The 27,599-nt window shown below is 59.7% G+C and overlaps 1 protein-coding gene and 3 long non-coding RNA genes across 25 annotated transcripts in view; 2 read left to right on the top strand and 2 right to left on the bottom strand.

Moving 5' to 3' along the window:
* Positions 1 to 1,654: 1,654 nt before the first annotated feature.
* Positions 1,655 to 6,086, bottom strand: FOXF2 (forkhead box F2). The gene is made up of 2 exons (XM_021100107.2): positions 4,770 to 6,086; positions 1,655 to 1,985 (listed from the first exon to the last, which is right to left on the bottom strand). Exons 1-2 carry the CDS (start codon positions 5,944 to 5,946, stop codon positions 1,819 to 1,821), a joined length of 1,344 nt encoding a protein of 447 aa, XP_020955766.2. The 5' UTR covers positions 5,947 to 6,086; the 3' UTR covers positions 1,655 to 1,818.
* A 789-nt stretch (positions 6,087 to 6,875) lies between these two features.
* Positions 6,876 to 27,599, top strand: part of LOC102158724 (uncharacterized) — a 135,716-nt gene continuing 114,992 nt past the window's right edge. For 17 of the 22 annotated variants that reach the window (XR_014809416.1, XR_014809409.1, XR_014809417.1 and 14 more), the window contains exons 1-2: positions 6,876 to 6,967; positions 19,374 to 19,695. This is a non-coding gene — a long non-coding RNA (uncharacterized LOC102158724). Of the gene's footprint in view, positions 6,968 to 19,373; positions 19,823 to 23,359; positions 25,311 to 27,599 lie in introns of all 22 variants that reach the window. The other 5 variants (XR_014809414.1, XR_014809426.1, XR_014809412.1 and 2 more) reach the window with 2 other exon arrangements.
* LOC146401124 (uncharacterized) lies at positions 9,536 to 14,129 on the top strand. Its single transcript, XR_014809428.1, has 2 exons — positions 9,536 to 9,693; positions 9,899 to 14,129. It is a non-coding gene; the product is annotated as an uncharacterized LOC146401124 (long non-coding RNA).
* LOC146401123 (uncharacterized) lies at positions 14,055 to 19,235 on the bottom strand. Its single transcript, XR_014809427.1, has 2 exons — positions 19,031 to 19,235; positions 14,055 to 18,626 (listed from the first exon to the last, which is right to left on the bottom strand). It is a non-coding gene; the product is annotated as an uncharacterized LOC146401123 (long non-coding RNA).

The raw sequence follows: 27,599 nt of genomic DNA, 5'->3' as shown, positions 1-27,599 counted from the left end.
TGTATAAACAAGTTACGTTCGAGTGTTTAGGATATAAATTACGACCATGCCGGCTGCCTCCGAAGGAATGTAAACACAGCGCTGTGGTCGGAGCAAACTCTGAAACTGACTTCATAATTTATAGCAGGCCTCCGAGGAGCTCAGAATAAAAGGAGAAAAAAGCCCTATTTGCCTGCAAATATGATAATGGAGACACACAAAAAGGTTTAAATCGCTGCTTAATTTCGGGAAATATAGAAAGGAAGCCTACGGATTAGGCAGATGGTTAGGACTTTATGAAACAAGATGGTTTGCTGAGATGTCCTTGGACTGAAATGCACTCCGATTCCAGAATCCCCGCGTGCGAGACCCCGCCGGGAAGGGGCGCCGGGCCGCAGGGGAGGCAGCCTGCCAGGAAAGGAGGAACCGGGTGGGCTCTCGGTGCAAAAGCAGGAGCCAAGACCCCTCTGCTCCCGCACAGCCCTGACAGGCCAGCCTGCCAGAGCCCGCGGGACGGGCAGGCCTCTGTGTCCGCTCTTCTTCGTCCCCGAGCAGAGCAGCTCTGTGGTCAGGAAGCAGGAAAGGAGAGGCTCCCAGGGAAACCACGGCTCCCCTGCGACACGGCAGAGGGTGGGGGCACCAACGGGGAGAGACTGGGGGTCGAGGGGCCCACGGGGTGGGACAGACACCTTGTGAGCCCCGCCCTGCTTCTGTCACCCCAGGGAGCGTTGAACACCCTGATGGGAGGCTGCCCGCCCTCGCAGGCTCCCCGCTCCCCACTGGGGATCTGCCGGCGGCCACCCAAGGAGGAGCCCCAGCGACCACTGGCCCCCCACTGGCCCTGCGCGCAGGGACGACAGCAGACGGGGCACCAAACTTGGTTTCCTCGGGCCGTGATCTTGCCTGGTTTTCCTTTCAGTGCCTCTCACCTTCTGGTTTCTGTTTGGCCAGGAAGGGCTAGGCTGAAGGAAAGAAGTCACAGAAACGCTTGCTGCTGCTTCTCTTCCTCTCCCGAGAAGACCCACCATCAGAACCCGGCCTGTGCTACGCAAGGCAGAGGCCCCACAGCACGTCAATTATACAGCTTGGAAGAAGGAGAAAGCGCCCAGTGCAGAGCCAGCCGCGCGGCGGTGCCTCGGAGGAAAGCTCCCCACCACGCTCGGTTATGTACATTTTATTGAAAAAATTTTACATCAAAATAGTTTGGCAAACTGTAAAAGTATACGTGCGTGCAAACACATCCTCCTTTGAAAATACAAGCAAAGTGTGGGTATACACGAAGGTCATAAAACTATCTTTAAAATACGGTGGCGGGGGACGGCCGTGCAAAGACGTTGTGTTGTCACCATACTGAGGACCACGCTCTCCAACGAGACGCGCTGTTGCTAAATACTTTCTGGACAGTGTTCTTTGGCACCTGTATCCCAAGGCAGTGTTTGGCAAAAGACCACGCTCCCGCAGAACCAGGCCACACCGTCGATGGCGTTCTGAGCACGGCCACTTAGAAAAGCACTCGCATTCTCCACAAAGAAACGCACTCAGCTCCCCTGCAGGCGGCAGACCCTGGTTCCCGAAGGCCGAGAAGAGCTCAGGGTTTCACGCCTGTTTCTGAGTTCTCCTCTCCTGTCTCCTCTCCCGGGGCAGGGAGCCTGCGCGTATGGGGGCGGGGGGCCGTCCTTCTGCCACCAGCAGACAAAGATCAGTGCACAAGGCTGGCCCGGGGACTCGGCCTGGTGACTGGTGTGCTACTTACTGCTGCTGCCGCCCGCCTGCCCAGGGAGCCCACCTCAGTCAGCGCCCCCGGGGGACGGCGGGCCCGGCGCGGCCCCCTCGCTCCGTTCACATGACACAGGGCTTGATGTCCTGGCAGACGCTCTGGTGGTGGTGGTGGTGGTAGTAGGCCCCGCTGGCGGAGGGGTGGAAGGAAGAAATGCCGTTGAAGTTGAGGACGAAGTCTTTTCTGTCGCACACCGGCGCCGGGTGGTGCTGGTACCGCGGCAGGCCCACTGCAAGGAGAGAGGGGAGAGCTTCAGAAACGCGTGTTCCGCTGCAACCCGCGCCCCTGCGTGTTCAAACTTTCATTTAACTCGTGTCTTCTTTGGACGCCAAAGGAGGTGGCCTGTCTTTGTCTTTTGCTATAAAACTGGTAGAGGAAACGCAGCCTTAGAAGGTTCTGTTTCCAACGGTGCGCCAGAGGACGGCTCTGGACCGCGGCTTGGTTCCCTTGGGCCACGGCGGGCCCAGGCACAAGCACCGTCCCCTGTGGGCCGGCTTCTCTGGGCCTGAGTTGCTGTGACTCCTGGAGGCCCGGCTGGACTGGGACAGCGACTGGACCCAGGCCCAGGGCTCCGGGAGGTGCGACCGCCGCCAAGCCCCTGCCCCACAGACGCGTCTCTGGTCTCCAGCCTCTGGCCGTGCTTCCCATCTGCCTGAGGGGCCGAGGGGCAGGCCACGGCGGGGGGGGGGGGGTGGTGGGAAACAGGCCCTGCGCAAAGGGGGGGGGCGAACAAAAAACACCCTAAAGCCAGAGAAGGGCCGGGAGGGAGAGGACTCGCATGTTCCTGGGCCCCTCTGGAGAAGCAGGACCCAGGGGGCTGGAACTGCCTCTCGGAAGGCATGCCGCTGCAGCCCCTCCGCTGCGGGGCCACCCCCAGCCGGGCTGGCCTAGGATGCGCAAGGCCCGGGCCTGGGCCTGGCTGCTGAGCGCCGACTGCCTCGGACTTTTGCTTTTGCTTTCTCAGCACCTCCGGCTGTGCCAGGCCCGCGGCCCAAGTCTTCTCCGGTCCCCGTGGGCCGAGGGGCTGGCCAGCCCATGCTGGCGGCAGCCAGATTCAGCCTTCCCCGCACCAGACCCCACCCGGCAGCCCGCAGCGCCTCGGCCCCGTTCAGTGCCCCGAGGCACCTCCTGTGGCCAGAGGCCACACTCGTGAGCCACCCCAAGAGTGCGGTCGCTGCGTGCAGGTGCCTTTAGCGTGGGTTAAAGCCCCTCGTGGTACCGGTTCCCGCCTCTCTAACCCACGGGCCCACCAGACCCTGAGCTGGCGCTCACACAGCGCTTTGATGTGCCCACCGAGGGATCTAAAGCCCTGGCTCCTTCTCAAAAGGCTCTTAGGATGCAGAGAGGGAGCCCCTTTCCTCCCCAGCCCTAGTGCACGGTCTGGAGAGGGGTACCTCCCGGCCGGCCTCACGGGGCCCTCCGCTCTCAGTCTGCCGGGCCTCGGCCTGGGAGTCAACAACGGGGTCCCCCTGGGAGTCGACAACGAGGGGAGCGGGAGCGGGAGCCAGGGCAGGGGGAGGAAGAGGCCAAGCGCCTGGCTGGCCACCTCAGAGACACGGCTCTGAGGGCGGTGGCGAGGCAGGGCCCTTCCCTCCCAGACCGAGTCGTGCTCTAGGCCTCCCTGTTTCTGGAACCAGCGCCTGTGCCCGGTGTGCAGGGTGGGGCAAGGCGGCCTCACGGAGGGATCAGAAGCCTCTTTTGCGTGTTTTTTAACGTTTAGGGCAGCGTTTCAGGGCAGCCTGGGAGTCCGGGTTGCAGCGGGAGCGGGGAGCCGGGAGCAGAGAGGGCCGAAGGCAGCCGAGGACCCGCCGAAGGCCTGAGGGCCTGGAGGGGAGCGGAGCGGAGCTGAGCGGGCGAGTGCAGAGCCTGCGGCCCCTCCAGGCCGTGATTGACAGCCAGTCCCAGGGGGATAAAAAAAATCGGAGGGGAGGGTCGTCTGTGTTGGTTACTTGTTGAAATTCCCATAAAATGGAACAAGACTCTGCTCTCAGTGGGTTAAGTCAAGCTAAAACCCTCTCCGGTGTGGTCCTGCACAGACTGTCTTTGTTTAGTTAACCTCTGAGACCCGCATTTAAAGGCCTATTTGGGAAATTTCACCGTCCAGGGAACAGACATCTTTTGCCCATTTCTGGGCTTCCTCTCTCCCTCTGCTCTCGCCCCACAACGGCCGAGGAGCCTGCAATGTATGCATCCTCCTGTGAACCCTGCTCTCCTTGGGGCGGAAGGTGAGTGGCAGCCAGAGCACCACTTGGGGCCAGACGAGCTGGCCCTAGAGGGGTTAATGTAACGGTTTATCTCCACTGTCCCCATAAACCTGGCCAAAGACTCCAATTCCCTCCTCCACCCCCATCCGTCCCTCCCACCTTTCACCGCCTTTGGCAAGTCAATAAATTTTCATGATCTGCAACCAACACAATTTACGCCGGCAGCACTCCAAGTGGCGCCCAAGGGGCAGGGGTTTCTCTGGGGAGCCTCGCCGTGGGCAACCTGGGCACGCTGAGAGGCAGCAGGGGATGGACTCCCCAGCAGCCTGGCATCCAGTCCCTCCCTTGCAGGATCCCAGGAAGGGGCCCCTCCCTTTCCTCTCCTCTGGGCACGCGCCCCGTGGGCCCCCTCCCTAGGCACCTCTCAGGTACAGAGCAGCCCCCCTTCTGACATCTACCTTGGAGCAAAAGCACTGCAAAACCAACTTTAAAACAAAGACAGAAGAAACCAGTCACGGCGCCTCGGCCAAGGTCCCCTAAGCCCACAAGCTCTCTCTCTAAGCTAAGTCAGGCCTGAGCTGGGTGCTCCTCCGTGCGTCCATGGGGACACCCAGAGATGCCACAAAGGCTGGCGGCTTGGCGCCATCCTCCCAGGGAGGCAAATTCCGGAGGCCCAGCTGGGGCCGAGGTGTGGGGCGGTGCGGCCCCAGCCGGCTCCCCCTGTGAACACGGCGTCAGCTCCTCCGGGGCCGCGGCGCCCATCGGAGCGGGAGGCCTGAGGGGACGCCCGCGCGGGCCGGGCCGGGTACCTGGGAGATCCTCGCGGGCGTTCTGGTGCAAGTAGCTCTGCTCCAGCGAGTACGAGGACATGCTGGTGTGCAGGCCCGCCGAGGCCGCGGGGTTGCTGCCCGGCGTCAGGGCGGGCGGCTGCTTGAGGTAAGGCGAGGCGCCGGGCGAGCTCCAGTGCGCCGCGGGGCTCGTGTAGGGCGAGTGGCACTCGATGGCGCTCGCCATGGCCGGCGACGAGGGCACGGGGCTGCTGCTGCTGTCCGGGCCGTAGTCCCCGCCGCCGCCGCCGCCCGCCGCGCCCACGCCCCCGGGCCCGGCGGGCACAGGGCAGCTGGCCATGTAGGTGGAGCCCGGGTTGGGCGACATGTGCGGGACGTGGTGGTGGTGGTGGTGCGGGTGCGCGTGGCCCGGGGCGCCGGCGCCCGCGTCGTAGCCCGCGGGCATCATGTCGAGGCCGCCGTAGCCGCCCTGCGCGTGGCAGCCGAGCGGCGCCGACGGGGGCGCCTGGAAGTCGAAGCCCTGCGGCAGCAGCGAGGCCCCGAAGCCCAGGCCGCTCACCACGCGGTGGTACATGGGCTTGAGCGCCTGGCACTTCCGCCTGAAGCCGCGCGGCCGGCGGCGGAACGAGCCCTCCTCGAACATGAACTCGCTGGCCGGGTCGATGGTCCAGTAGTGGCCCTTGCCCGGCCGCCCCAGGCCCTTGGGCAGCTTGATGAAGCACTCGTTGAGCGAGAGGTTGTGGCGCACGGAGTTCTTCCAGCCCTGGTAGGCGCCGCGGAAGAAGGGGAAGCGCGCCTGCAGGAACTGGTAGATCTCGCTGAGCGTCAGGCGCTTGGCGGGCGAGCTCTGGATGGCCATGACGATGAGCGCGATGTACGAGTAGGGCGGCTTCTCGGGCCGCCGCAGCCCCGAGCTCGCCTTCTTGGCGCCCCCGCCGCCCGCGCCCGCGCCGCCGCCGCCGCCGCCCGCGCTCTTGCAGGCGGCCGGGGGCGCGCCGGCCGAGGCGGCGGCCGAGGCGCAGGAGGCGGATGCCGACGCGGACGCCGAGGACGAGGCGGCCTCCAGCGCGGCGGCGGCGGCGGGCGGCGGGCTCATCAGGGCGGCCTGCAGCGCGCCGGGGGCCGGGCTGCACGCGCGGCGGAGCGGGGCCGGCGGCGGGCGCGGCGGGGGCGGCGGCGGCCCGCCCTCGGAGGTCATCGGGGGCCCGGGAGCAGGGCCGGGCGGCGGGGGCGGGCCCGGGCGCGGGGGTGCCGGAGCGCGGTCGGCCCAGAGGCCGGGCGGGCGCCCTAGCCCGCCGCCCGGGCTGCAACCGCGGCCGCTCCGAGCCAGCGCTTCGGCGTCGCCTCGCTCAGCTCCGCCCGGGCTCCTGGCGGCGGCCGCGGGCCGGAGGCGACGCCCAGCGCATCCCTCCCCGGGCCTCGGGCCCGGCCTGCGCGGCGGCCTCCGGGCCGCGGAGCCGGAGCGGCCGGGCGCCGGGAGGCTGCGCGCGCGAGCGGGGACCGCGGCCGGGACCCCGGGGACGAGCCCGACGTCTCCGCTCAGGAGCGCTCCTCGCTCTGTCTCTCGGACTTCCTCCCGCCCGCGCCCTCCCCCCACCCCGCCCTGCCCCCTCCCCCGCCGCCCTCCCCCCACCCCGCCCTGCCCCCTCCCCGCCGCCGCCGCCCGGGGAGGCGCGCTCGGCCGGCGCTCACTCCTCCCCCGAGCCGGCGCTCCCTCCCTTATCTCGCTCGGCGCTCGCCGGGGTCCCCCTCGGCCCTTTAACTCCTCTCTGGGACTCTGACGCTCTCCTCCCTCCCACCCTCTTTCGAACCGAGGATCGGGAGCCGGACTCACGTTGGGCCGGGACGATCCCCCCCCCTCCCACCGCCCGCCCCGCCCCGCAGAACTCGACCACCTAGAATCGGGGGAAATCTTCTTTCTCTTTGGCGCTTAGGGCACCCCTGCCCCCATCCCAGAGCCAGCCGCCCCTGGCGGCAGGACCCACCCCTTCTCCTCCCCCCCTTCGCCCTCCTCCTCCTCGCCTCCCGCTCATCCTCCTCCCCTCCCCCTCCCCTCCTCCCTTCCCCCCCCACCAGGCCGTCCTTGGCCGAGTGGTGCTGCCGCTGGTGCCGCCGCCGGACCTCCTTAGCCGCTGCAGCCCACGCCCGCGATGACCCTGCTGTCAGCCTCAGGGGACACTGCGGCCTCTGCCACGAGCCCGGGAGCCCGACGCCCAAAGGTAACGTGCCAGTCCTCTCTCCTGGGACAGGGCCTGCGGGCGCTGCCCGCTCTTCGCGGAGGGCAGAGGCCATGCTCCTTAAGGAGTCATTTTAGAGTTTTGGAAACGTGGTCGAGCAGGACTGCTGTTTTCACTAGTTTCCACTTCCTTTCTGTTTTCCACTTGATGTTTTGTAAGCAATGCCCAGAGTAGGCCCGGCTGAGCGGCCAGAGTGAGACAGTGTATTTACCCTCAGCCGGAAGGCGTGCGTGCCACTGTCACCAGATTTAGACTCTTTAGACTCACATCCTCAGTCTCCGTGTGTGCTGCCCAGGAGGTGCCCTGCGTGGGGAGCCCTGCACCCCAGCGTGGCTCATCCCTCCCCAGCGGTCAGAGCCAAGCCCCGGGCGAGGGTGCACCCTCCGGAGAACCACTTCCCGCGAGGCGGACCGTTAGTTACTGGATTACACGTGCGAGGACTGGACCGGCTGGAGGTGGGGGAGAGCCGGGGGGGGGGGGATCTGGGAGCTGACCTGGCTGCACAGATGGCGGCCCAGAGCGGGGTGCTGCGGAGCAGGCCCACAGGGGCACAGCTCTGCCTCTGCTCACCAAGGACCCAGGTGCCTGTGCAGGGGCGGGGGGGACGACCTGGGAGTTGGGGTGCGGTGGGGGCCGAGAGAGGGGAGGCTGTGTAGGTGCAGAGAAGGTGGCTGCCAGAGCCCGGGTGGACGCGCACCCAGGCGGCTCGCGGAGCTGCCCTGGCTCCCAGTGCCCTTGAGCGCCTGGCGTTTTGCTCCCAGGCGGAACGGGCCTGGGGCTATAGAGCCGAGGGGGAGGGAGGGGAGGGAGGGGAGGCTGGGGGCTGGGCTGGCCCCAGACAGTGACCTGAAGTTGAGTGGAAGCAGGCTTTTTCCATCAAACCCTGCCTGGATGCCACACACGGAGAGCGAGTGTCAGTTTACTGCCCTGAGCCGGGCTCCTTTTCCCTAAGCTCCACTGTAATTAGACAAAGAAAACCTAAATTAGCTGAACAGGCGTCGACAGCTTCCTCCAGAGCACCCCTGGCACCTACATGGGAATGTGTCCGAAAATGGCTTGATTGTAGCCGAGAGTCAGCTAAGAAAACACGGCCAAAATGAACTCAGTTTACCGCTCGTTTCCAATAGAAAAAAGAAACAAGCCGCTCTTTTCCGGCTGGGATGTTTTGGTTGGGTTGGGGAAGGGGGTTTGCAGTTGTTTCCACTTCTGAGAATTCCTGTCTGAGTGACTGGGGAGCTGCTGTTGTTGTTATTTCCCTTTGGGTAGGTCCCTGTTAATTTCATGGTATTTTTCGCTTACCCTTTTTGTCCTTTTATATGCAATAACTATAATTAAAAATGGAAATGGATAGAGTGTGTTCACGAAACCAATGCTTTAAGTGTCTGAAAAATAATGAAATGCGAGAGAACCCGGAGAGAGGAGAACAGGGTGTGTGAAGGGAGCAAGCACCCTCCAGTGCAGGTGCTCCCCGCGTGGGCGCCCGCGCCCGCACCCGCCCGCGTGGCTGGGCAGGCAAGGGCAAGAGAACTGGCCCAGCGGAGACGCTCAGGGACCAAAAGGGCAGTCACCTCATTTGTGGATGGGGTGCGGGGGGGGGGGGGGATTTGCGGGAAATTCAGGGAGGGGACAGAGAGACCCCTGTCCCCGGACCCTCTCTGCTTTTCTGCACTGGGGATTTCAGGTCCATTGGATCTCAGGCCCTCAAAGGTTTAGGACCCAGAGAACGAAGGATACAAAGCACCACCCCTAAAATCCAGTTGGGCTGGTGATGGCATGTGTACCAGGCACCAGGATGTAGTTACCAGTTTGGGGGTCATGGGTCTTTTCTGAGAATGATGGAAGCTCTAGAGCCTACCCCCCCCAAAATGCTCTCATTCTGCCTGGAATTTGGGGGGGACCATAGATGCTCATTTAAAAGAACAAACAAGCCTACTCTGTGCATTTTTCGTCTCTACCAATGTATCTGCTTAAATGTTCAAGGATATTGAAAACCTCCCTTGTCCCCCAGTCAGTGACCGTGGTGTCTATTTTCCTAAACGCTCTAAACTTGCAAGCAAGGCCTCTTTCTGGGTGGGTGACTGTTCCAGGAGGCCCGGCGGGTCCTGGAAGGTGGTGGGCTTTGGAGAGCAGGTCTGCCGGCTGAGAGCCTCTCTCCTCCCAGGAAGATCCAGAGGCTGGTGACCTGTGTTATCTGAGCAGGAACGGGCTCTTCTTCAGAACTCTTTCTGGGAGGACCCCCCCTCCCCTGCCCAGGTTTAGAAATCCAGAGCCCAGGTTTCACGGAGATAAGCCTTTCCACTTGTACCATGGCCCTGCCACGTGGGCTCAGTATGTCCCCTGTTAGGGGGCAGGAAGCCGAGGCTCAGCGAGGTCAGAGGATGCAGGGGAAACGGCACCTGGGCCTGCGGCTCAGGCCTGGCGTCTCTGTAGGGCTGCTGCCGCTCCATGGCAGCAAAACTCCTTGGAACTTTGTTTGAATTACTGATTAATACAAGTCTCCTGGGAAAGAAGGCACATGATGACAGGTTATGTCAAACTCTGTCCTGGCAGCCACACCTGCGTCTCCGTGTCACACACGGTGAAAAGCAGTCGTGTTTGTCTCTGAACCAGTCTTGCTCAGAAGCTGCCTGTTTCCGAGCTCTTCCTGATGGACCTTCACTGTCCTGTAAATGACAGAAGCCCTGACGTTGTTCTTAGGAGAAGGCAAGGTAGGGTTCCTTAAAATGAGCGCAGGCCAGCCCGGTCCCTCATCCCCTGCTCTGACCCCTGGGGTTGCCCGACTCCGTCTGGGCTGCGGGTTCCTTTCTGGCTCCAAGCCCTGGGGTCCCGCCCCTGCTCCAGCACAAAGGGAATGTAAACTTCGGGGAGCCTGGGCTTCTCTGATTCGGTTCTGTAATCGGTGTTTTATTCTAGGAAATCTCTTCGTTATTGCGGTTTGCATTTTATGCTCTCAGCGCGCTTCCTCTGCTTCGTGGGTTTTACATGAAGTGGCTTAGACTAAACCAGTCACCCACCCCAGGGACGCACTGCACCCACCGTTTGCGGCCACCCTAGGCCTCTCCCCTGCAGTGGGAGCAAAGCCTCCTCTCAGTTCAGTCGGGAATCCACCACCCTGTCACCCTGTGTGCTGGTACCCAGTTAGGTGTGCCCAGCGGCCTTTCCAGGGGGGCGGGTGGGCGCGGTGCTGACGCCAGGCGCGAGGACTGGAGGACTAGGAGCCCGTGAGACTTGGCGGCTGCTGGAAACTTGAATTTACAGTAGACAGTCCGGCCAGGAGGCCAGGAGATGGCGCCGAGGCTGGGGTCGGGGAGGCCACCTTGTCCAGGAGCGGAGCGGCCACAGAGGGAACCTTACACCCGGCGGAGGCAGCAGCGGCGGCGGCGGCGGCGGCGGCGTGGCGTCCGCGCCTTCCTCGTGCAGCGCCCCCGACCTCCGGGCTGGAAAGCCAGCCACCCAACGGCAAACGTTTATTTAGATAGGTTCTTCCGCTGCTCTCCAACGGCCTGCGCCCCAGGCAGGGCTCTTTTTACAGCCACCTTCCTGAGCCATCCGCGGACGGGCCCCACTTCCCCCGGGCCGGCGGTGGGGCGGCGCGCTCGCGCTCGCCCTCTTGGCCAGATCTGCGGTGCTTGGGGTGGGTGGGGGTCCAGGCCGCCTGAGCGCCGGCCACAGCACGCCCCTTCCCGCTGCCCTGCCCGGCTCCCAGGCCCAGCGCCCTGACCCGGGGTGGCCCAGTCCTGGGACAGTCCGGGAGCCAGCCCATCCGCCCCCAGGCCCCAGGCCCCGACCTGCAGCCCCGAGGGGGGACGCCCTTAGGCCTCGCCCACAGCCGGGGTGGGAGGCCTGAACTTGAGAGGAGGGTTTCTTCGGAGGCAGGGGCAGCCTTTCCTCCCCAAAGGCAGCTCTGATGCCTCAGGGAGGAGAGAAAGTGCACCGCTGGGACTGCCGGTGTGTCTCCCAAGGAAGCAGGAACAGTGGGCTTCCAGTGGAAAACTGGGGGAGCCCGTCCCACCCCCCAGGCTTGAGAGCAAAAAAGCAAAAGCGAGTGCGGGTGCTGGCGCCCCTGGCACGTCTGCTTGGCTTTGCTGGGAGGGAGTCCCCGCTGGTGAGACAAAACAGGAGCCAAGGGAGCCAGGCTGTGTCTTGGAAGCGGGCCCTAGTGCGCCTGAGCTCCGGGCTTCCCTCCCCTGCGCCCACCCTGCCAGCCCCTGCTCTGCAGCCTTGGGAGGGCAGGCACCCGGCTTCTGCTTCCACCACCCCAGGCTCGGGCGGAAGGTGGCTGGGCCCCGCGTCGTGGCAGGACGGGCTGCAGGCCCAGGAGGAAGGAGGGTGCGTGCCCAGGGCTGCATCATCACCCAGACTGGCTCCGAGGTCGCAAGGCCAGCGGAGAGGCAGGCAGGCCCGCTGTGGTCTGCAGGCCCGGAGGCGCCCTGGAGGTCCCAGCCCTGGAGTCGGGCTTTCTTCAGACGTCCGGCTCGCCTCCTCCCCTCCCCCCAATAAATAAATATCTCCCCGGGCAGCGGACCCCGCGGGGCGCCGGGCTGCGCTTGCGGCCGAGATGGATGAACTTCCTGAAGCATCAAAACGCCACTCCTGTCTCCCTGCTGCGCTCAGGATATGGGGCGCGCTTGCTTCTCTTCAGAAAAGGAAACGTAGCTCTTCCAAAAATATAAATCAGCTCTGACGTCCAAATATTTCTTTTGTCCTCCAGCATCCTCTGCGGGGATAAATAAAAGTGCTCGGCGCCCAGAGCCCGGCTCAGGACTTTGGGGCGCCCAGGCGCCGCCTTGGCCTGGGAGGCGCTGCCTTTGGGGAGCCCTCCAGCCGGCCCATCCTCTTTACCCCCCTCCCTCCAGTCTGGTGGCCTGTCGATTCTGGAGGCGGGGGCAGCCTGACCCGGCTCCTGGGTGCTGGCGAAAGCCGCAGCAGGGGGAGGGAGTGTTCGCGGCCCGGCGGCAAAAGTCAGGGAGGCCCTGTGGCCGCGCCTCCTAGACAAGCCCGCCACTCGCCACTCTGGGCTTGTCTAACTCTAACCCTAACCCTAACCCTTGCCTTGCAGGTTTTTGTCTTCCCAAGGAAGGGGGGGCCTCCCGGTTCCTCATCCCAGGGCAGCCTCCTCTTCCAGGCTGCGCGGAGGACCCCAAGGCACGTCTCTGAGCTTTGGCTCCAGGGAGGGGAAGAGGCCTTTGCGGGGGCGGGGGGGGGGCTGTCTGCTTTGGCCCTCAGGGTTTCCCGCCATCAAACCTCGGGATGGCTTGAGCGAGCAGGTCATCTTTATGGCACCTATGCCATCACCTCCCCATCTCCCTCCTCCATTTCTGGAAAGGTGACAGATTTTTGGCTGGGGCTTTGAAAAGAAGTCTACTTTAAGGGAAGCCGCGTGCGGTAGGGCAGCTGAGGAGCTGGAGGAAGAGCTGCAAGGAGTGAAAGTACATCCTGGCGCAGCCAGGCCCCCCCCTCCCTGGGCACCTCTGCTTTTCTTCCTGCCCCCGACACCCTGCTGATGGGAGCCCACCAGCCTTTCGGCTGTCACCCCCACCCCATGAGGTGCCACCTGAAGGGCTGCGGCTAGGCGGGTCCAGGCAATGTGTCTTCACTCATCCACGAGGTTCCCACCCGGTCCTGCGGCCGACGGGCTGTGTGGTGGGGGCTGTTCTCCAGTCCCACCCTCTCTCCAGGGGGGTCTTTATTGATGAGCTGCCTCAAAATTCTCGCTCAAAACGCCCCATAAGGGTTTAGACGATCCATCACCCGCCACTTCAAGAATGCTTCCTCCCTTTCAAACAATCCTCGCACACCAGACGGCCTCGGTGGGGAGGGGCGCGCACTTGAAAAGGGAACAGCTATGTAATCAACGTCCCAGTCATCCCGCAACCTTTCGGAAACAGGGCCTCTGGCCAAAAATCCCTCCAGATGATTTACGTGGCCCTGGTCGTCCTCCCCTCCACGCTGGCTCTTCCCTGTGCCCGGGGCGAGAGGCCGGCGCAAGCCGGCTCCACGCTGCGCGTCCACCCGCGCGCGGCTGCGTGGGGTGGTGGTGGGTCGCCTTTTAAGGGGAAGCGCTTTTCGTCTTGAGGTTGGGGTGAAGGGAGAGCCTCGGCCTGGCCGGTCACGGTGTCCTTGTTGGCGAGAGGGGTAGCGGGGAAGGCCAGGCGCGGTTTTCTCGAGCCGTCGGTGAGGGTCACGCTCCTGCTCTCCGAAAGCCCCGGGGCTTCTTCGCAGGGTCGCCGGGCCTCCCCTCCGGGGCGCCGGCGCGGAAGGAGCGGGAGTTCCTCTCGTTTCCGCTGGGTGGCGACAGGCCCTCGGGAATCGCAGTCCCCGCGGGTCCCTAACCCGCCCTGAGCGCGGGTTCCCGCAGCCCCCGACCTGCCGGCCCCGCTGCCTGGCCCTGCAGACCGAGTTCTGCGTATATTCTCGCTCATCACGGGCTCGGTGGTCGGCAGCCCGAAGATACGCTTTGCTTTGCCTACCCGTCTAGCCGTTAACATAGAAAGAAGATTGCCAGTCACAGGCGTGGGCCGCCTCTGCGGGTCTGTTGCAGACATGCTTGGGTCTTGCAAGGAAACTCAGGATTCAGCCCCGCCGTTCCGGCGTCCTACCCAGCGAGGAGCAGGGGTGGTGTCTGCAGGTTGCAGTTCCTCCTGGAATTCTAGGAGCCGAGGTCTAGCAGAAAACGGACGGACGGGCGCCGAGCACCTGGAGAAGCCCACAGGCAGCGTTTTCTGCTCTGGACGTGCGGATGGTCAGGCTGCAAGACCATCTCTTGTCTTCTGAGTCTACAGGGACAGGAAGACACTTTTTCGCTTTGCCGGTTCTCATTCCTTTTAACTAAGGGAAGCGCCCTATACTGGTCCCCGTGAAAGCCTGTACGGTAGAGGGCAACTTTGTGGATCCTTTGGAGACAAGCTGTGTACCGGGCTGGGTGACAGGTGAGTGGTGGCTTGGGACTGGAACGGCCAGGGGTGCTGGATTTGGAAGCCAAGACCCAGATGTCCCCCTGATCTTCCTCTGCCACCACGTCAAGGGGAGCCGCACTTTATCTTTCCAGAGCCAAGGCATCCTCTCCTGCTTTTCAAAACTCCTAAAATTAGCTTTATTGAGGTGTAACTCACACACAATAAAACACACCTATTTAAATGAAAAAGCTGCATTTTCTCTTTTTTTATATTTCTTATTACTAAAAGTTTCTTAGTCCCCATACGTGGAGGGGCATACCCATCGCCTCGACTCCCCACTTAGCAAGATTCTGGCGGACTTTTCTTTACCTCTTCTCTGTCTATTTTCATTTCTCGCCAAAGTATTTCAGGGCACATACAGACGTCATGTTTTAAAAGGGCACCTATTACGCCTCCCACGCCCTCTGGCTGGCTCTAGCTCTCTCAGACCTAAAACTGTATTTTGGTGCAGACAAGCACACTTCCTTAGGGAAGGCTGAGATTGGGTTGGGTGTGTGTTTTACAAACAGAACTATCCTGCCCCCCCCCCGCCCGCCCCCTGACTTCCAGCCCCAACCCCGCCAGCCAGCATGCTCTAGTGGTGAGCTCTGTGCCATAACCAGAGCTACCCCCATGCTGCCTCCTTTCTGGGGCACCAGACCACACACCCGGAATTTATCTGCTGCGAGATCACAGTGTCCTTTGACTCTGTCTCTTCGTCTGCACGTGATGCATGTATGTTTATCCCAGCGGACCTTACAGTACTTCTGAATCGCTTACCCAGACGGTGGCTGGCCGGCAAAGAATTTTTTGTGTTGTTTGGAAGTGCCTGTGGAGAATTTTTGGACTCGGCTTTTGGGGTGAAGGGATGGGGGCAGGGGGTGGGGGGACCCCAGGAGGTGCTGGTTGGCCCATATCCCTAAGGGCCAGTCAATACCAGGACCCTACACACATTTCACAACTAATTTGGCGTTGATTCGTCCGATTTGTTTTCCTGCTTCCCCAAACAATACCTGTTACTTCGACCCTTAGCATGCCCTCCCCCTCGGTGCAATTGGAACAGACGAAAAGGGATGGTGTCCCTAGCCCTGGATTTCGTTTGACAATTGCACCTGCTCCCAGTAACCTTAGGTAAGTCTCTGAGCTTCAATTTGTTTTGTTTTGGTCAAATGAAAATAACATAAACAATTTTACAAGCGCCTCCTCCCACAGCGACTGTAAAGATGAAATACAAGTTGTAAGAATTATTAACATTTTGAAATATACGCATTTATACAGTTATCTTTGGCCCAATCCAACAAAAGGTCTGTTTAGTTTCAAGGGGCTGCCTACGTTGCAGGCGCGCTTGGGATCTTCCTTCCGGAGCAATTTCTTACGTGCACGGCTGGTTGGGTCCTTAATAAGGAAAAGATGGGTCCTTTGTCTACAAGGTGAAGCAGGTCTCCGCAGGCCGGGGGTCAGCTCCGGGTGTGGCGGGCTGTGTGTGGGGCTGCGCGGCGTCCCTTCACCGCCGAGGGCGAAAGCTCCCCGGGGAGGGGCATGATTCCTTTGGACCAGATCAGCGGCTCCTGGAAGGGTCTGACTCTGTCGCAGAATCCGGGCCGGCCCGCGCTCGGTGGGTGGGTGGCGGGGGTCCCGCAGGGCGCTGAGACCAGGGTGCGGGGGTGTGTGCGCGCTCTGTCAAAGCTCCCTCGAGTAGGCTCCCTGCGCCCTCACAGGAGGTCGGCCGATCTGCACACCCTCGGGTTCGAGAGCCCGTGGGGATCGCGGAAGCCCCGCCGAAAGAAAACGAACTCGCGGGCCGCGGCGTGGGCGGCAGCAAGGGTTCCTCGCGGACCCGGGTCTCCTGCAAAGCAGCCGCCCGCCTTTGCCTTTGTTGTTTGGACGGAAATCTCCATTCCGCCCTGTTCTCCGATGGCAAGAGGCGCGGGCTCTGTCGCGTGGGAGGCAGGCGGAGACCCTCCTGGTCGGTGCACCCTGACCGAGCCCCCTGGGGTGGGTCTGTGGCCCGGGTCACGCCCCGCCGCTCCACGAGGCTCTCGCAGCTCTGGCTGAAAATTGTAACCTGCAAACTGAAAAACGAGTATTAAATGCGTACGGAGATGGCAAGTTCTATTTTGCTCTTTTAATTTTTCGGCGAACCCCGCCTCCGCCCCTTGCACTTACGCGTTACCTTGAGGAAGTTATTTATTTGTATGGCTTTGAGTTATGTCAGTTCTATAACTGGGATCACAATAATAGCCTCCCCAGAGGGTTGTTGGGAAGATAAAACGAATTAATCCAGGCAAGCGCCTAGGAGAACAGCGCGCCCCACGCGGAGTGCGCCGCAAGCATCCGGCCTGGGACTGGCGGCGCAGACCCGCCGACCTTGGACCCGTGTGGACGCGGGCCCCGCCGCTTCGCTGGGGTGACCTCGGGTTGCAGCCCGAAGGCCTTCGGAAACTTGGGCTGCTGCGTCCCAGCCCCACCGCAACCCCTGTACTTTGCTTTAGTTTTAGAATTTGGGTAGGAAGAACGATTTAGGAACCGAGCTGGGGGAAAGGACGGAAAGGGCCGCGCGCGGGAGCCGCTGGAGCCGGGGCAGGGCGCGCGAAGCAGGTGCGCACGGGCGAGCGGCGGGCCCAGCTCTGCGATCCATCGGGGCCCGCGGCCCGGGTTGCTGGAGGAGCGTCGCCTGTCCCCACCGCTGCCCTGTCACCCCTCCAATGCTCGACCGCTTGCGGTGCCGGGAGCTGGGAGCGGCGATGCGCCCCGGCGTCCCCAGAGCTGGAGGCTGCCTCCACGGCTGGGAGCGGAGCAGCATGGCCCGCGCCGAGGGCGACGGCTCGGGAAACTGCGGGTGCGGAGCGGAGGCAGCGTTTTCGTTTTCGTGTCCTGTGGGATCCTCGGCCGCGCTTGTCTCGGTCTAGGTCCTGCTCCGCATGCCGCGCGGCAGTGAAGGGCCGTTTTTTGGCTGCTGGCCTTTGCCTGGGACCTGCGTAGTCTCTGGGCGACTTAGGGAGGCGCCGGGCCGGTGAGGCGGCGCGTTTTAAAGAAGGAAGAGCCGAAGGACAGGGAAATGGAGAAAGGCAGGGGCCTCCTGAGGCTTGAATGGCCTTTTGAGCATCCCTGGCCCGGGAGGGTAGCCCCCTCTGCGGTAGCCCGAGGGCTGGGAGTGAACTTCGGAGTTTCCCCTCTGGAGAGTGAATCTACCTGCCGACTTCCTCCTATACGGGTATTTTACATATTTAACCACCTTCGCAGCTTAATAGCCCTTTAAATAAATAATTCACATAAACTCTGATTCTTAAAAAACGATCTGATGCAAAATAGCGTTTCTTTAACCCCCCCCCATCTTTTTCTTTCTTTTCATTACTGGCATTTGGTGCTAAAATTTCATCTCCAGGTTAGTGGCTTTGCAAAGTGTTTTCATATGAAACTTTGCAGTCTGTTCTCTTGTAAGGCTCACGTGACTCCCCTCACCAACTTGGCGGGGATAAAGTCAGAATTTTACTTCCCGGCTTAGAGGGAGAGCATATTTTTGGAAAAAGCAAATGACCCTTTGTTGGGCTACCAGCTGGTGAATGAGGATGGGGGGGGGGCAGCGAGCCCAAGGAGAGACCCTGCTGAGAGCAGTTCTGGCCTGGAAAGGCTCTGACCCATTTGACCACCTACCCATCTCCAAGTCGCTGGAGTTAAAATATGCTAAGAATCTGAAAAACTGTGCTTGTTTTCATTCCGCAAAAGGGGCTCTTACTGCCCCCCCACCCCTGTTGAAAGGAAATGCTTTTGGGAAGTGAAAATATAAGCCAAACCTCCAGAACCCTGGTCTTGGGACGCAGTGGGTGAGGGGTTAAATAGACTCTGGGCAGAAGGATTTGGGGAGGAGGCTGGGAGGCCGGGCCTCTGCCGGCCTTGTGGACAGGAGCTCCTCTGGGTGAGGGGACAGCATGCCCTCGGGTCGGGCACAGCAGGGTGGATCCCTTTAGGGAGCACTTGCCAGGGGCTGCACAGTCAAGCACTGATGTCCCTGGTCATTTGGCCTCTGGCCGAGGGAGTGGGCCCTGCTGAGCCCGAAGAGGGGCTGTAATAAAGGCCGTGTCCTTTCGCGTTTCTACCTGGGGAGAGTGTCTGCAGGTGGAGGCTCTCAGGAAAGGCCTGAGCGAAGATCTTGCCTCTGTCAGTCAGCCACAGAGAAAGCTTCCGGGTGCATTTTATCACACGGGGATTTAACAAACAGGAAAAGAAAAAAATGTAGATGTGGATAGCAGGTGAGTAGGACCAGAAAGAGGGTTTTGGGGTTTTTGGGGTTTTCATTTTCTACCATCAGCGAGCGTGAGTCCGTAGCCATGTGAAGATGGTAGGTTATGGTGGCTCTCTTGACTTGATGGCCTTCAGCTGGCTTCCTGATTGATCCCTTTCTGGCTGGAGATTGTTTCGAGGCCAAGATTTGATTGCCGTCTGGGCTCTGGAGGGCATCGCAGGGGAGGGTCAGGGTTGAGCAATGCAGGTAACCCCCCTGAGACTTGCCTCCGGGCCTGTGTTTTTTGCGCTTTTCTATTTTTCATCCCCCTTTCTGACAGAAGGACAGAGTGCTCTTTACTTTCAAAGGTCGCCTTCAGAGGAGCATCTCGGGTGCTGGAGTCAGTTGCTTTCCTCCTGATTTGGAGACTCGCAGCATCGACCTCTGCTTCCGGGAAACTGCTTCTTAAAGCTTTAGATGTTCCCTTAAGAAAAGGATTAAATGTTGAAAGTTTAAATGATCTGAAAAGATTTTAAACATCCCCTTTGTGTGATAACGTGCATTGTATTTATTTGCGACTCATTGTCTTTTCGAGAGAAGCTGAACCCTTTGCCACGCGCCTGTCAACCTCCTGTTGATCGTTTAAAGGGAAGGTAAACACATCTTCACTCTTGGAAACTGGGAAAATGGAGGGGTCGGAAGACTCAAAGTACACCCTGAGCTCAAGCACTTTACCACTTTCAGTAGTAACGGGGACTTTCAGAAGAGAGAGCAGTACTTTGGCCAGTGAGATGCAAATGTACTTTGAACCATATGCGCTTGCTCGCTGTCTGGGGCGTTTCGTGGGTCTGTTTCTCGGTTTGCCTGGCGTCTGGTCCCTCCTCCTACCTGCTGATGACAGCCTCTCTGTGTCCCACCGGCTGGACCTGTCTGGTTGGCCAAGTGCTGGCGTGGGGTCAGCCTGTCCCCGGAAGTCCTCCCTGGGCTCGTCAAGAAAGGTGATAACGGGGAGAGGCCGGCTGCCTTCCCTCCTGGAGCCGGAGCCCAGGGACACCCTTGGAACTTGCGACCGTCTCTGCATTCCCCCAGCTCTTTGGCAGAAGCCACGTACAATAGACAGGACGGCCCCACCCTGAACGGAAGGAGGCAGAGGCGACAGAGCCACGCTGACCTCGCGGTGGGAGGCGGGCCGGCCAGCTCCGGGCTCTTATTCTGTTCTTTTGTTCCACAGGTCACTGGACCTGTGGGGCAGCTCTGGGACCCTGCTGTGCCGGCCACCAGGCCAGGTGCTGGAGAACCATTCCGGTGGACAGTCAAGGCCCCTGTGTCCAAAGCTTAAATCAGAAGAGACGGACTGATTCAGAAGGAGCTTCCAGACAGAGAAAAGCATCTGTAGAGAGATCGCAAGCAAACTGATGAGCAGGAAAACGTGAGACGATGACGCAGGAGAGGAAGAATGAGGGTCCCGCTATCTCTCTTGGTTCTGTGGTGAGACCCTCCCCTTGCGGTGAAGGAGGGATTAACACGGCGAGAACCTACGGACTTTTAATAAGGTGCATACGTCCCGCATGCACGGGAGAGACCCGGGTAACTGGGCCACTCCCTGGGGTGGCCCAGCCATCACCTTCAATACCATCTTCAGCTGAAACCCAAAGAAGATGCTGGGGAGGGAGGCCCGTGGTGGGTATCAGGAAGGGCACGAAGCGGGGACGGGCTGCCCCCAGCTTGAAGGCCCGCCTCTCGGTTCTGGGGCTGAGCTTCTCGGGTGAAGGCCCTGTCTGCGGGGCTTCTGCTCAGCTTGTGGAGCGTCTCCTGTGTCTGCCTCTCCTGAAAGATAATCAGCTGAAAAATCACCCCCGTGCTGCTGAGGCAGGTTGGGGCGGCGTGTCCGGCCCCCTTGGTGCAGGTGTAGCTCGGCCCTGGACACGGGGTGGGTGTCGGTCGCCGGGGCCCTGGGGGCGTCCTTCACCAGGGGCTTGATGGTTCAGAGGCAGGGGCTGTGGGAAGATGGGGCGGATGGAGCACAGGACAAAGGCCCCGAGGAGTGGCCTCTGGAGGTTCGGGGCCGAGAGGCCTGGGGTGCCAGGCGGCAGAGAGAGACCGCGCTGACAGACGGTGGGCGGGTCTGCCTTCCCGTCCTTTCTGCAGGCCCTCACCCCCACACATACCCACTGTCCCGCCGGGGTCCCCTGCCATTACCAGCCCAGTGGCCCCCACAGCTTTGGCGTCTTTCTGCCCTTTCCCACATTTGGATGGCATTTTGCAGACGTTTTGGTCACAGAGACACATGACCCCTAAACTCTCCGGTGCTCGTGGGCTGCTGTGCGTAGGTGACCGACTGTAGGGGACCCTTCTAAGTCCAGCGACCTCCCGCTGTGGTAGGAGCGCGTGTGGGGGTGAAGCGGACGCTGGGGCGTCCCTCTGATTAAAGGGGTGAAGGATGACAGTCGCATGGAAGATGAGTGTCGCAGAGCAGGGGCTTCAAGGCAGTGAAGGGGGGTCTTCCTGTGATCGTTAAGTAGGTGAAAGATCCGTGCTTTGGAGTCCAGAGTGGTCTGTTGAGGTTTTAACCTCCAGTGAAAGGGAACCAAGAGCCGGAGAGGCTGACCCGGGCTGCGGTAGGCGTCCTCCTTTATACAGTAAGTGTTTTCTCGCGTGAACCAGAAGTTTGTGCAGGACGAGTTCTGGAACTGCTGTGTTAGTGGCTCAGTGATGTCAGCAAGACCTCGAATTCTGTTTTTCTACTCCCCTGGCAACAGTCCACTTTGTCCTGCACCTTGCGGGTGTCTGGCGCTAATGCAGCATCATCCGCGGCTGCGTCTTGCTGCTTGCATTCGGAAGGGTGTATGGGGAGGCCCCAGTGCTGGAGGGAAAGTTCACCTCCTCATTTGGGGCCTCTTCAGGGTCAGCAGCCGTCTCCAGGGCATGTCTTTCCCGGGTGAGCCAGCCGGTCATGGGCACGTGCAGGGGTTGCTCCACCAAGCCCCGCTCCCTGGAGCTGGGATGGGGTCCATCTCCCCCAGATCTCGTGGCCTCACAGCTCTCAGGATTGAGACATGAAGTCTGGGTTCTGTAGGAGGTCGGGGAAGTGCGTGCAGGAGGCGGAGCCTCTAGGAGGCATTCGGGCAGATTTAAGGGAGAAGAGCCTGACAGGTGACCTGAAGGTCACCAGTGTTGTGTGGAAGGAGATGGGGGTCTGTTTCTTCAAAACCCTAAGAGTCTCTTGGTCTGGAATTGAATCTCTGTTCCCGTGTGCACTTGGGGCCCACGGGCTCGGGGAGGGCAGGGGGCTTCCTCCAGGGACCATTAGCATTGCCCGAGGTGTCGATTAACTCAGACTGGAGAGATTTTGATAGAGACTTGAAGGCCGGGGGCGCGGGTGCTCTGTTTTTAAGTAGTGGTTCCTATGATTCTGAGGTAGCCTGTCAGCTGAACTCTGTTTGGAAACTACTGGTAATGGATGCGGAATAGACTTTTTTTTTTTTTTTTTGAGCACATAAGAAACATTTACAAAAATGACCACATCCTAGACCACAAAGGAAGTCTCAATAAATTCCAAATAATTAACATCACATGAACCACATTCACTTACCACAGTGCAATAAATTTAGACGTTTCTAGCAAGGACGTACAAAGGATAGCTCTAGAACGTGTTTGGGGGCACCCCCCTCCCCAGTGCAGAGTGATGATTGAGTGACAAAGCTCATTGTAGAGGATGTTATGAAATGCTGGGAGCTGATGACGGAGAAGGTGCTCCGTGACAGAGAGCAGCTAAAGCATTACCTTAAGGGAAATTTATAGCTTTGAAACCAATCCTCAGAAATTAAGAAAGGTCAAGAGTGAAGAAGCTCATAGTTGAACCTGAGAAGCTGGAATAAAGTGGCAGAGCCAGTCCAAAGGATCAATGCCTTCGTGTGACTTCTTTCTGAGAAACCACTGAGCCCATGGGGCTGGGGTCAGGCAAAAATGCATGCATTAAAGGATATTCAAAGGCCCTCTGGGATTTCCCTGGTGCCGCAGTGGTTAAGGATCCGGCATTGTCACTGCAGTGTCTCAGGTCACTGCTGTCTGTGGTGTGGGTTTGATCCCTGGCTTGGAAACTTTGCTATGCCACAGGTGCAGCCGAAAAACCAAAACTGACAAACAAAGGCTCTCTGGTTTGGGAGGGCTGGTGGCGGTCATTTTTGGAGACTGCGTTGCCAGAGCAACGTTGAACCCCCCACCCCAGACCAGTGGCCGATGGACCCTCTGCAGTTGCTACACCCCTGGGCACCACTAACGTGACCGCTGGACCTCGGCTCCTGCAGAACTTGTGTCCCTGAAGTCCCCTGGGCACAGAGAGGGTCTCAGACCCGTCTCCCCCGGAAGGGTCTGATGGGCAGAGTCCACACCTTGGTACAGACTGCACGCCTCTGACTGCACCTCGGGAGACAGAAATTCCAGAGTCGCGGAGGCGGGGCTGGGTGGCAGATCTTCTGTGTTCAAGAAGGAAGGGAGTCGTAAGGACACAGCATTTAACACCTGTCTCTGCATACGGACAACTTACAGACCAATAGGTGTTTCTCTGAAGTGGATAAGGAGGTGGACACAGCTCTGACGTGACTTAGAAAAACACGGTTTTACACACACACAGGCACACACGCACATCAGGAAGCAGCTGAGGTCGAGGGTTTGTAACTGATAAGCAAGTAACGCTTCATCAGCTCCAGCTTCCAGGTCCTGAGAGACCTGCTCCCTGGACAGGTGTGACCCCGCTGTCTGCCTGGGCGTGTGGAGCAAAGAGAGGCTCTGGCCCCTGATTTCCAGGCTGGCAGGTTCTTCTCCCAGGAAGACTGTGCCCAGTGAAGGTACCTCAGAGGGGCCGCGGGCGCGTGGCAGAAATCTAGCTCCTGTCATGTGAGGTGCCCCACTGACGGCCTTGATTTTCTTTACAAAACTTCATTACTATACACAAGCTTCAGCAAACGTCGCTGTCATTCTTTTTATCCCAGAAGTGAAACGACTAGATCCGAAGGTCTGAGTAGCTTTAAGGCTTTCAATTAAACTGTGCTCTTACTTTTTCTGAGCCTTGCTCATCGGCTGTGCCAGGACAGGACCCGAGTAATTGTGTGTTTCCTGGTTCGATCATCCCAAAAGGTAAAAGCAACTTCACATGTATTATCTAAGCTGGTACGTGCAGTATTTCGCAAGGGAAACACCGTGATCTCTCTTTTACAGACGAGGAAACAGAAGCTTGAGAAATGCAAGAGCAAACCCTACACCCTCAGTCCGTCCGGGATGTAGGAGTCAAACCCGAGATTATTTCCCTCCAAAGCCTTTACTCTCCACTGCTGCTTCAGTTCATGGAAGATACGCATGTTGACTCAATACGTAAATGAAAACATCTGCGGATTAGACAGAAATGTAGTCAGCGTTTCCCAAAGAGTGTTCCAAGGAAGGCAGGCCTCTCCCACGCTCGGGGGAGACCAATTCAAATTGAAAACTTAGGGAAGCGCCGGATGCCGTGTCCTCTCGTGGAAACTCATCGCAAATGTCCGGGTAGCTAAGGCTTCGGGAAGCCTTTCATCAGAGAAACTGGAGCGCTGTTTAACAGTTCAGCCAGTCGTGTTCCCGGGAACATGTTTTGGGAAATGCTGCCAGGCCTTGTCCCTCTTGCTTCTGTGTCCTGTTTTATCGCCCTGGCTGGGACGTCTGACCATGACCTTGGTGGGCGGTGTTTTATCCCCGCCACCCTGCCCTCGAGGTAATGAGATTGCTGGTAGAATTCCATCGCTAAGTATGACGCTGGCCATGAGTTTAAGCTCGATAGAGTCTTCGTTACCCTATTTTCTGACTTCAAGAACCAGAAACGGATGTTGAATGTGAAGGAATCAGTTTCCCAAACAAAGGGGGGAAATGCAGTTTGCTGGACGGGGGCCGCGTCCCGGCGCTCCTGGCGTAGCGCAGTCCTGCCCTGGGCTGGGGAGAGCATGGGCCTTTTCTCCCAGAGGCAGCATTTGGGATTGTCACCTTTGCCCTAGGCTGGAGAAGGGCAGTGACCTCGCTCCTTGGCAAGTGTTGTCGGAGGGCCTCCCGTGGGTCGGGCACGGCTTGGCCCCGCATCTCCAGAGGCACAGTGTTTAGCACGTGGCCGGCCAGATAAATACGGTCCTTCTAAGCTTGGAGGGAAGAGTGGACCCCCTGCTGGCCCCTCCACGCCCAGAGGACCTCAGCCGGGGGCCTTTCCTCTCAGACCCCCATCTCTGCTCCCCCCTCCCCCACCTTGGCTGCAGGCTCCGGGACTCAGGGAGCATCTGTTCCCTAGAAACGCACAGGCTGACCCCGTCGTGGCTCAGATGTGGCATCACGTTGAGGTGGCACCAGGGCGGGAAGGCTTGGACCACGTAGGCCACGGGACATGGCTTTTGGCTGGAGGCGACTTGAGATGAGCCTCAGGGCACCTGCCTCTCAGCCTCAGGGACCATTTGTCTGCATAATCTCCCATCTCCAAGCTTGGGGGACAGCCAGGGGCAGGTCTGGGTGCTGAAAGCCAGCGGTTTCACTGGCAGCCCGCCCTGAGCTGCTCAGCCAGCCCGCCACCCCGTCCTGCTGTGGCCTGCCCCTGGGAGGCCGCGCTTTTCACTCGAGGTGCAAGTCTTTTCCTCCACACGCCGCGGCCCCGGGACTGTGGGAATGACTGCAGCCCTGATCCCAGTGCTTGATGCGGACACACAGACGCACGGCTGCCTTCCTGGCCACCTGACCCTAAGCCAAGAGGGTGACAGCCCCTCAGGCATGTGGCGGACTCTGGCGACGTCTCTCTTCCTGCCTTGTCCCCAGCCTGGGCCTGTGAAGCTGTGGAACTTGCATTTGAGTGGGTGAAGAGAGCGTGATTTGAAGACCCGTGATGGAGGAAGGGCTGGGAGTTAGGGTGACGTTTTCATTCTTTGTCTTTGTGGGTCTTTTTTGCTGTTAACGGCAGCACCTGCAGCCCATGGAAGTTCCCAGGCCGGGGACTGAATCCCAGCCGCAGCTGTGAGCTACTCCGGAGCTGCGACAACGGCGGATCCTTTAACCCGCTGCCCCGGCCCGGGGATTGAACCTGCACCTCTCCAGCAACCAGAGCCGCTGGAGTCGGATTCTTAACCCACTACACCACAGCAGGAACTCCTTCTCCGGGCTTTTTTAGGTGAGGTCAGAAAGTTTTCTAAGAGACCAGAACTGAAAACAGATCTTCTTCCCGTGGCGGAGGGGGGACCTCCATCTCCGAAGAGAAGAGGGGGTTCAGGTGACGGGTTTCCTGCTGCCAGCCTGGCTCTCCTGTCCCCAGGACCCTCTGGAGCACAGGGGAGGGTTGGGATGGGGGGCTGGAGTTTAGAAACCTGAGTCTTACTGATGCCCAGCAAGTACCAGTCAGCCTCTTAGACTAGAAGTGCAACGGGTTTGTTGATTTGTGGCAGAATCGCCAGGCCGTGCCTTTATGGGGTGGGGGTGGGGAGGCGGGTTCCAGACCCTCCCGGAGGCGACGGGGCAGCGGGCGATGGGGCCCCTGAGCACTCGCTGCCGGGTGAGCCCGCGGCTGCCCCCTTGTCGTTCCTGCAGAGGAAGCTCCTGGCAGGGGTGAGGGTCACACACGGGGGACAGCACCGCCGGCTGGCCTTCTCCAGCCTCGTCCCCCTGTGCTCGGCTCCTGGTGACACAGCAGCCCCTTCTCTGTCCCCCATTTTCTTTCTTTTTCTCTTTCCATTTTCCTTTTTAGGGCTGCACCCACGGTATATTGAAGTCACAGGCCAGGGGTGATTCCACGCCACGGCTGTGGCGACACCAGATCCTTTAATCTGTGCTCAGGGCCAGAGATTGAATCTGCGCCTCCACAACCACCCGAGCCGTTGCAGTCAGGTCCTCAACCCTCTGTGCCATAGCAGAAACTCCTGTCCCAGCCTTTTCACTCCGCATTCCTCTCACTTAAAGACTCCTGTGGTTTCCACATTGTGATGTTGAGAGGACAGTGGCTTTTCAAGGCTGCTATCCCAAGGCCCAGGGCCGCCCTCCTCATGTGGTTTTTAATACCGTGATGAAAGTTTGCTAAATTCCTTATTTTTAAAAGCATTTCCTTTGTCCCGGGACAAAGAGAAAAGAAAAACAAATCCAAACAAACACAACATTCAAAGCTTTCCTGCTTTTCTAGGCTATCACCGTCTGAACATGAAAAAAAGATTTTCAAATGCTTTTTGTTTGAACGAAACTCAGATACATGGTCGCCTTGCCGTGGGCCTGTCCCTGCAGCGGACGGGCGTGGGGCGAGGGGCGACCCGTGGCGCTGGAATCCCCTTCCCCGCTCGCCCGTGTTTGGGGTGTTGCTGCTCTCTTCCTCTAAGAGCACGTCTCAGGTCCCTCCGTGGGCCTCCGAGGTGGGGTTCGAGGCCTGCTCCCCGGGTGCTGGGGTGGTGCTGGGGGGCCTGAGCCCCGGAGCCACTCGTTTCCTGCGGGAAAACCACCTCGCCCGGCCTCAAAACCAGAGCCGGGAAGTCACGTCGGAGATGCGCTGACCTAGTTCCTGAAACGGGGAAGCATTTTATTCTCACATGCTTCTTGCAGCATCTTTTTTCAGGTTGCATTGTTATGGGCTAGGTTATCTGCAGGCCAGGGTGACTTCAGGGTGTTTGCATTTCCTAAAATTGTGCTTTTCCCCCAATGCGCCACAAGGATTGTTTGCAGGCAGCTCTGTGAAATAGGACAGCCCGCCGAGGCCCGCACAGTGCTGCTGTCTCTGTGTCTCTCTGCTGCTCCCCACGTGGGCATTTTAGGCGGCCTGGTCCTTGAGCTGCTGAAAACCAGGGGAGAAAAACCCCAGACTTCTGAAGCTTCCGGCCAGTTTGGTGGCGTTCAGGCAACTTTGTTTCTAAAGATCTTTCGTCCATGCGCTTCAAGAAGCTGGCCGCACTTTTCCTCCCGCCGAACCGGTTTCCAGACGCAGCGTGCGGACGGCCTCCGTGAGCCCCCGGCCTTGTGGCCCAGATGCGGATGCAGATGGGATTCTGGGGACACGTAATGGCCTGGCCCTGCCTCGTGCTTTGAGAAACAAAGCACGGAGAGGGAGAGAGGAAAAAATTCCACCAGATTTGCTTAATTTCCTGCTTTAAACCCTAGGCTTGAAAGTTCATTTACATGTGAAATTGAGTCCTGTGACAGCACACGTGGGGAAGTTTTGACCAAAACCCATGTGCCTTTAATGTGCAGGTGCTATGGTTTGTGACAGTGCAGTGACTTAGCTGTGCGGGAGGCTCCCCCGTGGGAAGATCAGCTTAAAATGCACCTGCTCGGCCAGTGGCTTCATGAATCGGTCGTAAACCTCGTTCTGAAAATGAAACGTTTAAAAGTTGATTTAGCTGTCTTGTCTTTGAGCTCCGGTGAAGCCGCTCAGTAAACCCATAGAATTATTTTGTTACCACCAAGAAAATAATTGGAGGCATAGTCC

The sequence above is a fragment of the Sus scrofa genome, chromosome 7 (genome assembly GCF_054392235.1).
Source record: "Sus scrofa isolate SSC_HxYL_T2T_F1_AM1 chromosome 7, Sscrofa_HxYL_maternal_Yorkshire_Landrace_v2.0, whole genome shotgun sequence".
Classification (NCBI taxonomy): Eukaryota; Metazoa; Chordata; class Mammalia; order Artiodactyla; family Suidae; genus Sus; species Sus scrofa.
This window is presented reverse-complemented; position numbering and strand designations above follow the sequence as displayed.